Genomic DNA, 9,245 nt, shown 5'->3' on the forward strand with positions numbered 1-9,245 from the left:
GATTTAGTTGTTGGAATTAAGTCAACACTAAACTAGTTAAAGTTATAAAGTTGTTAAGTTGTTTAAATAAGTTAAATTAAATAATGTGATTTTGTTGATGAATTTAGTTGTTGGAATTAATTCAAAACTAAACTAGTTCAAGTTAAAAAGTTGTTTAGTTGTTTAAATAAGTTAAAATAAATAATGTGGTTTAGTTGTTGTATTAAGTCAAAACTAAACTAGTTAAAGTTGTTATGTTGTTTAAATAAATTAAAATAAATAATGTGATTTAGTTGTTGAAATTAAGTCAACACTAAACTAGTTAAAGTTATAAAGTTGTTAAGTTGTTTAAATAAGTTAAATTAAATAATGTGTTTTTGTTGATGGATTTAGTTGTTGGAATTAATTCAAAACTAAACTAGTTCAATTAAAAAGTTGTTAAGTAGTTTAAATAAGTTAAAATAAATAATGTGGTTTAGTTGGTGGTAAGTTCAAATTCAAACTTTTAAATAAATAATTAGTTGATTCATAAATATCGTTATAAATTTTAGTTTTTATTTATAGGAAAAAGAATTGGGGCACACTCCCATTGAATCGGAGGTTTTCAAGAAGACTCATGTCAGAAAGAAAGACAATGAGATCATGTGTGGGTGGAGGAAAGGACCGAACGAACTTTTGTAAGTTATTTAATATGAATAATATATATTAATAGTGAATATATTTATGATATGTATATATACTGATGTCAATTTTTATATTTAATATGCAAAATGACTTTCATCAGTACGTCGTTGAGAATCTAGATTGTTCGGTCCAATTGACACCTGAACTTTCCACCCAGATTTGGAAAGAAAAAGTGGTAGGGGGACACACAAGGGTAGAGCCTATGGTCTAGGCTCTCGAAACGATGTAAGATGACTCCAGTCATGCTTAGAAGGAATTGGATCGTCACGTCAAGCCGAGGCATTTGACGGTGTTCAGATTGCTGCTATGTCATCTCAAATAACTAAGCTAACAGCAGCACTGGCAGATCCAGAGTGGAGAAGAGTAGCTGGACAAGAAAGCATGAGTGAGACCGTTCAGCAAATCAAGAACAAGTGATGAACCTCGCTCGTCGACCTACTACTTCAGCTCCCGATGACATCGACGACGAGAGTGATGATGATGATGATTATGTAGAACCCACTCCCTAGTTTAGATCTCTAGACATTTATGAACTTTTTGTAATTTTGAAATGAAATTTGAAAGACTTTATTAGTCTTTAATTTGTGATTTAGATACTTTTTAATGTTATTTTAATTTTGTTGTTTTATGTTTTGTTTAGATTGTTTATAATTGTGTGTTTGATTGGGCTGAATAGTGTAGAATTGAATTGAATTGTATTTGCAGGTGGGCAGTAGAAACTGCCAGGTTCTGCTTTCAAAAATATTGCAGGAAAAAAGCAACAGACAGCGTGGTTTTGTCCGTCGATTTTCTGGGTTTTATTTTTTTAAAAATCCCAGAAAAGCGACAGACAACGTGGTTTTATCCGTCGCTTTTTTGGGTTTTATTTTTTTTAAATCTCAGAAAAGCGACGGACAGCATGGTTTTTTCCGTCAATTTTCTGGGATTTTCAAAAATAAAATTTCCAGAAAAGCGACGGATTGCGTCGCTTTTTAGAAATAAAAAAAATGAAAATTAAAATAAAGCAATGGATTCCGTCGCTTTTGTTAAAAAAAATTCAAAAAAAAAAATCAAAAAGTGACGCTGTCCATCGCTTTTTTAGTGATGCAGTCCGTCGCTTTTTGAAAAGCGTCGAGCTAAAAAGTGACCGAGGTGACTGCGTCGCTTTTCCGTCGATTTTGACCAAAAAAGCGACTCAGTCCGTCGCTTTTGGACGTCGTTTTTTGACATTTTTTTAGTAGTGGAAGAAACTATGGTTGCTGCACGCTTCACCAACAAGCCTAGATGTTTGTTGGGCCACGACATGGTCATCATAAAAGAAACCCCCTATGTCGATAAGGGGAACTGGAAGATCTTGTGCTACAACACAATCCTTCACGTCGTGTTTCATATGGGATGCACAAAAAACTAATGGATTTTTCTAATCTCCCATAGGTGATTTATCATTTGTGATTATACTATCAGTGGCCATTGAATGAAAGGGTTTGTTTTTCTCTCTTGTGTAATGAGTCACAAGTGAAAATGAAGTAGTAGTATTTAATTGCTAGGAGCCAAAGTGAATGATTATATAGGGTTTAATGATGCTTAAAATTTGGGTAGAAGTCCATATATTGTTTGTCTTTTCTATTGTTGACCGGAGAGTTTCCATAAATTTTGAATTAAATTTAAAAGAGAAAATATTTTCAAAGATATGTTTGACCATATATTTTAAACCAGATTGGAAAATTTGTCCCTTAGAAAAGTTTTTAAGTTCCAAAAGGGGTCCGAACAATTTGCTAAGAAGGGTTTAATAACGCTTAAAGAGATGTTTGACCATAGATTTGGAAAATTTATTATTGTATTAAAAATATGTCTGACCATAATTTTTTTAAAAATTATTAATAAACATACTTTTGACCATAGATTTAGAAAATTCATTACTATATTAAAGATATGTTTGACAATAAATTTTAAAAATTTATCATTAAAGCTATGTTTGACCATAGATTTAGAAAATTTATTAATGTACTAAACATATGTTTGACCATAGATTTAGAAAATTTATTAATGTACTAAAGATTTGTTTGACCATAAATTTTGAAAATTTATTATTTAAGAAATATTTGACTATAGACGATTTAGAAAATTTATTTCTGTATTAATGATATGTTTAACCATATATTTTGAAAATTTATTATTAAAGATATATTTGACCATAGATTTAGAATTTTATTATTGTATTAAAGATATATTTGACCATAGTTATTGAAAATTAATTATCTATATCTATCTATATCTATATCTTCTATACTACCTTAAAATCATGAACTCCCAAACATGAATGTTGAATTACTATAATACCCTCAATTAAAAATACTCAATTTATTTTATTTATTTAATTTAATTATATTTTATTAAAAGTAGAGACCCTTTTTACACTAAAAGATTGTGACTTTTCCGATGAGTTGTTACTTTTTCAAAGGATTGTGACTTTTTCAAAGGGTTGTGACTTTACAAAAGAGTTGTGCCTTATTTAATGAGTTGTGACTATTTCAAAGGGTTATGACTTTTCTGATGAGCAGTGACTTTTTGAAGGGTTGTGACTCATCTAATAATGCACAATAAGTGCCTATTCATAGTACTATTTGTTAGGTATAAATAGAGGGGTTTCCTTTCACTTTCAAACTACGTTTTTCTAAAGGTTTTTTACTCTTCTTCTTCTTAAAATATCCAAGTGTTCTTTGCAATAGTTGATTAAGTTCAAAATTCTATGAAATTGGAGGTACCGCATAAGAAAGAGTTGGTGAACGAATTGTAACAAATCATTCATCAATTCACAATTATATTTTCCTCTTACGATTTTCATCACACAAATACTTCAATATTATTTATATCATTTTATAAAATTAATAGCCTTTAATTAACCTACATATTTTATTTATTAAAAAATACTAATTTCGTATGAATAGTCACAACAATTTCTACGTTCATGTTTCTTCGGTCATAAATCACAACCAATCACTCCTTGCAAGTTTTTGGTGATCTCTTTTCTGTGACAATTTGAGATCATTTAAAATTTTCATACATTATTCATCCCCAATTCATTGATTTTTTTCCCCAAAGTTCTTAGCATTGAAATTTAGGTATTGTCTTTCTATTAAAGAAGAAAAGAAGAGAACAACGAAATGTGCAATTATCTATGAACTTTGCGTCACACAGAAAACTTCTATATATAGTGCACGGGAATTTTTATTTTTTTTCTTGTTTTGTTTCTGTGATTAATTTCTTTTGTATTTTCATTCGAGATAGAAGTTAATAATTAGTGTTCACATAATGAGTTAACAATGATGAACACACACATTCTAGATTATTTTTTCTAATAAAATAAATAGATCAAGTTGTGGAAGAGACAATAATAATAAACAAGTATGAAAAAAGGCACATGACTAGGGTAAAATATTTCTTCTTTGTTTTTCCTTTTTTTATTCTTTTAACCTCAAACAATGGAGTTTCTTCCTAATTTTGGAACACTAAGGTTAATATAGCATGAACATATATTTTCGTCTTCCTTCTTCATTGGCTATGAATTTTTCAATATATTTTTTGGAGAATGTAAAGTGTTGGTGGCAAGAGATTTCAACCGAATTAAACACTAGAGTACATATATCATGAACAAATATTTTCGTTTTCCTTCTTCATTGGCTATGAATTGTTCCATACATTTATTCTTTTTTATATTTATATTGTGTTGACTTTTTTTAAGTATGAATTTCCTGTTATTTGTGTTCATTTTGATCTAAGAAAATGTTATGTCACACGATACACTCCTTGCAAGCTATATAAAAATAGATAAGAAAATAGTGGTTGATCACAAAAGGATTCTATAAATAAATAATTTAAATTTTATTCATCAATTAATTTTTTTATTGAAAAAGTATAATGTTTATATCATGATACAACTTCTATAAGGTACTAGATACTCTCATTAGCAACAACTATATGAAATGTATGCTGCATAAAAAAAGATAGGACTATAATTCCACAAAGATATGGTAGAAACTTAAATAAATATAATATTTTTCACCATAGGTGATATAGTTGATATATTAATATTAAATTATGCTACTGAAATATATATATCTAAAAGAAAAATTGGTCAACATAAATATTTGACGTACACTCAATTCTCTATTTAACCATCGTTCGTTATAATAACATTTATTGTAACAACCTAATTTTTTTTAGAACTAATTTTTATGTTATATTTTTTTTTCTCTATAACATTCTATTTATAATAGTATTGAAATTTTCTATAGAAGTACACATTTGGTAAATTTACATCTCTATGATAGCTTTCGTCAAATATTAATTGAGTAATAATATTTTAAAAAGATATATTACGTATAAAGATAAAATATTGCACTATTTATGGTAATAGTTATTAGTGTCATGCACATATCAAATTTGAATTATTAATATTTAAGAGAAAAAATGTACTTAAATAGTGTCCATCATTTATAGTCATAACCTCAAGAGGAAAGGCTATTGATGACCTTTTTTATATTGATATTATTTTTCTATTTTGCTGGTTAAGTTTGTTTACAAAATTGAGTAAAGAAAAAAAAAACAGTACTCAAGAAATGTCACTTTCTCACCATATTTAAATTTTGAATGTATTTTGAAATGTTTCAATGAAATCAGGTCATTTTGGTCTCAAAAAATAATTAACTTTATGACAATTTGTATTAATCATTAAAACGCACTTGACCTCTGTTCTTTTAATTTATAATTATTTACTAAAAAGATTTAATTTAGTCATATTAATTCTATTTTACAATATCATATACTATTTAATATGATACACACGTGCAACGCGCGTGCCGTAAAACTAGTTAAAGATATGTTCATGTAACACCTCAGATAAACAGACTTGGACTTTTTAGCAAAAACAGGTGAATCACGGAGGGGTTCACGGGCTGTGATCAGGACCACGATCCATCACCCTCATCGTGGTTAACACCCTCCCAGCAGTGGTGGACCACGGAGCCCTTCACAGGCTGTGGACTACCTCACGAGCCGTGGGAAGGATTGTGGAGGAAGTACAGAACCACCTAGGGCTGAGGAATCAGACTATGGAGCCCTCCACGGGCCGTGGTCTTGATGACGGGCTGTGGTGGCATACGTAAACTTGAGCTAGCAGACCCCTAGCCCAAATGAAGAACCATGGTAGCCTTCACGGTCCGTGGTCCTTAACACGGGCCGTGGTAAGGCTTGTGGTTGGACTTTCCCAGAACCAGTAGTCACTGGCTAAGAATCCATGACCCACTTGATGGGCTGTGGTCCCTTTGACGGTCCGTCAGTGGCGCCGTGGTAGGCCTCTGTCAGCTTTTAACTTAGGATGGTTTAGGCCTTTTCCCCTATGCATTGGACATTTAAACTACGTCATTTAACACCTAAAATACGTCATTTTAGTCAATTTAAGCCTAGTAAATTAGTCAGAACTTACCCCAAATCGTTTATTCTCAAGAATTTGCTGAAACTTAGAGTAGAAGAGGAGAAAGAAACAACCAACCACTAAGGAACAAGCATGAGATTTTCTTCAGTTCAGCCCCGAAATACAAAGGATTTCTCCGTGAATTTCGTTACCAGGTATGTGATATTTCACTAGTGGGTTGCTTTCATCTACTAGGTCCCTAAAATTCAGTCAGATTATTGATTCTCCATACCTTGTGTAGACCTAGGGTTTCTAAATCCTTAGAAAATTGTTGTGATTTAGCTATTGTAGTATTTGCAATCAAAATATCATGTTTTCTTAGAATCGTGGTTTAATTCCCGGTATTAAACTCAGAACCCTAGATTGTGTAGATTCTCCTAGTTCACGAAATGCACTTGCTAGGTCAGTTAAACAGATAGTCATGCTTCAGATTTTAAATGTCTCATTGTCAGTATATAAATGTTGCATTCTTAGTTTGCATGTTAGTATTTTGAGCTATTCGGTCATAATGTATTATTTGCATATTCAGTTGGGAGTAGACTTAGCACCGAGTTGGACTAGGGTTCAGTGTACCCTCACAATCCCAGAACTACGTACCCCCGTAGAAGTATAAATCCGCTCTGTGGGCATCAAATTTAGTGATCACGCCAGTCATGGCAAGGTATATTGGGTCCTCTCGATGGGGCATATACATTGGACTCCACATTCAGCTCACGTGGTTATATGTCGGTTAATAGTAGCTCCCACAATCAGACTTGTAATGCATTTGACTAGGTTTTTAGTATATATTTCAGTATTCAGTTCAGCATGTCATGTTCAGGATTAGTACTTGGCCATTGGATTCAATTTAGATCTTCAGTTATCTTTTCAGTAGTTACATTCCTGCTCAATTATGCCTTGTTCAACTTTCATATTTTTATTCAACTTAGTATCTATATCCTCCATGCTCAGTACATTCAAAGTATTGACGCATACTCTGTGCTATATCCTTTCATGATGTAGGTTCAGGTACCCAGTATTCATATCACGCTTAGATCAGTTCCCGATCCATATTCAACATCTTGAGTGGTGAGTCCTCATACTTCAAGGACAATAGACATGCTTTATTTTATTTCAGTTTTCAGTTTTTCTAGGGTTAGCTGGGGGCATGTCCCAACAACTGTAGTCAGTAGAGGTTTTTTAGACATAGTAGTAGAACCAGCTTGACTTGTTGAGTTTGAACTTTCAGTTGTTATGAAACTCTTAGTACATTTCATATATTCAGACTAGTTGGGTATTCCCCACTTTTAGATATCCACTCTTTTAGCTTCCGCATGGTATCTGCTTTATTTGGTATCTCTCAGTATGCTTCTGATATGCCAGACACAAGGTTAGCTTGGGGTCACTCGTGATCCTAGGTCCTATGTCACTTCAACGGGGTAGCCTCGGGGCATGACAAACTTAGTATCAGAGCCAGGTTCAAGAGTCCTAGGATGTCTGAAAGCTGTACTAAGTAAAGTCTCTTTCATGGGTGTGAAGTTCACCACATCTAATGAGAGGGAGGCTACAAAGTGTTTTAGGAAAAACTTCACTTTATTGTTATTCTTATCGTGTGTGGGTATGATTTCCTTTCTAATTTGTCGTTATGTGTTTCAGATCATGCCTCCTCGTAGTACTAACGTGCGGAATGCTAAAGCACGCAATGCTAACGCAGTTCCTCCAGTCCCGAACCATGAGGGTACGAATGCAGAATTTCAGAATGTGATCCAGCTCTTGGCTTAAAGTGTTGCCAATCAGAACAATTGGCAGGCCCTAGTTCTACAAACACTAATATTGAATTAGCTACAGCTAGGGTTTGAGATTTTGTTCGGATGAATTCGCCTGAGTTTCTAGGGTCGCAGGTTGGCGAGGACCCACAAAACTTCATTGATGAGGTTAAGAAAATCTTTGGAGTGATGTAAGTGACTGGTAATTATAGGGTGGAGTTGGCATCCTACCAGCTTAAGGATGTAGCTTACATTTGGTTCACTTAGTGGAAAGAAAACAGGGGTGCCGGATGCAGCTCCTGTGACTTGGGAGTGTTTCACTGGAGCTTTTCTAGACATGTTTTTCCCAAGGAAGTTGGGAGAAGCTAAGGCACAAGAGTTTATAAATTTAAAGTAGGGTACAATGTTAGTCCAAGAATACAGACTTAAGTTCACCTAACTCTCCAGGTATGCTCCACACATGGTTGCCGATCCAAGGGAACAAATGAGTAAGTTTCTGTTTGGGGTATCTGACTTGGTGAAGACAGAGTGCAAGAATGCTATGCTATTAGAGGATGTGAATATCTCTAAGCTTATGACTCATGCTCAGCAGGTTGAGGAAGATATGCTTAGGGAAATGGCTAAGGACAACAAAAAGGCTAGAACATGGAATTATGAATACTCTCAGTAAAAATCGGGTGGTGGAAATCGCTCGCAGTTTCAGCAGAGGTCTACAACCCTAACACCTTCATCAGCTAGTGCTCCATCCCCTAGGTTTCGATAGGATCAGAAAGGTAGGGCATCAGGCTCTAAATTTCAGGGGAGTGCTTCGAGTAAAAGAACCTTCCAAACTTATCCAAAGTGTGGTAAGAACCATCCGGACGAGTGTCTTGCACGCACAGAAGGCTGCTTTGGGTATGGTCAGTCTGGGCATAGGTTGAAGGATTGCCCTTCTGCCAGGCAGGGGCAAGGAAGTAACAACAATAAAGCTCAGTCTATAGCTCCAACAACACCAGCAGGTCGCCCAACTCAGTAGGGTGCTTTATCTGGTATAGGTGGCGGTCAATGCCAGAATAGATTGTATGCTCTCCACGTTTGCCAGGATCAGGAAGATTCTTCTGATCTGGTCACTGGTACATTACGAGTCTTTCATTTAGATGTTTATGCATTGTTAGATGTAGGGGTTACATTGTCTTTTGTAAGTCCCTATATAATAGTAAATTTCGGTGTCAGTCCAGAAACTCTCTGAGAACCCTTCTCAGTCTGTACTCCAGTTGGTGACCCAGTTATAGCTGGATGGGTATACATAAATTTCCCTGTCACGGTCTCTCAGAAAGTCACCTCAGCAGATCTTGTAGAGTTAGAAATGGTAGATTTTGATATCATTCTAGGCATGGATTGGTTAC

General features: G+C 34.0%; 1 protein-coding gene across 1 annotated transcript; it reads left to right on the plus strand.

Annotated features, from left to right (window-relative positions):
- Positions 1-8,344: 8,344 nt before the first annotated feature.
- On the plus strand, positions 8,345-8,875 carry LOC125869685 (uncharacterized). The gene is made up of 2 exons (XM_049550142.1): positions 8,345-8,497; positions 8,624-8,875. Exons 1-2 carry the CDS (start codon positions 8,345-8,347, stop codon positions 8,873-8,875), a joined length of 405 nt encoding a protein of 134 aa, XP_049406099.1.
- The last annotated feature ends 370 nt before the right edge of the window (positions 8,876-9,245 follow it).

This window comes from Solanum stenotomum, chromosome 7 (assembly GCF_019186545.1).
Source record: "Solanum stenotomum isolate F172 chromosome 7, ASM1918654v1, whole genome shotgun sequence".
NCBI classification, from domain to species: Eukaryota; Viridiplantae; Streptophyta; class Magnoliopsida; order Solanales; family Solanaceae; genus Solanum; species Solanum stenotomum.

What these genes read in the sequence shown, in the direction of transcription:
- LOC125869685 (XM_049550142.1), top strand. Translation starts at nt 8,345, where the DNA reads ATGAGTAAGTTTCTGTTTGGGGTATCTGACTTGGTGAAGACAGAGTGC. An exon ending in TGGCTAAGGACAACAAAAAG is followed by an intron (nt 8,498 to 8,623) that starts GCTAGAACATGG and finishes AGGTTTCGATAG; the next exon opens with GATCAGAAAGGTAGGGCATC.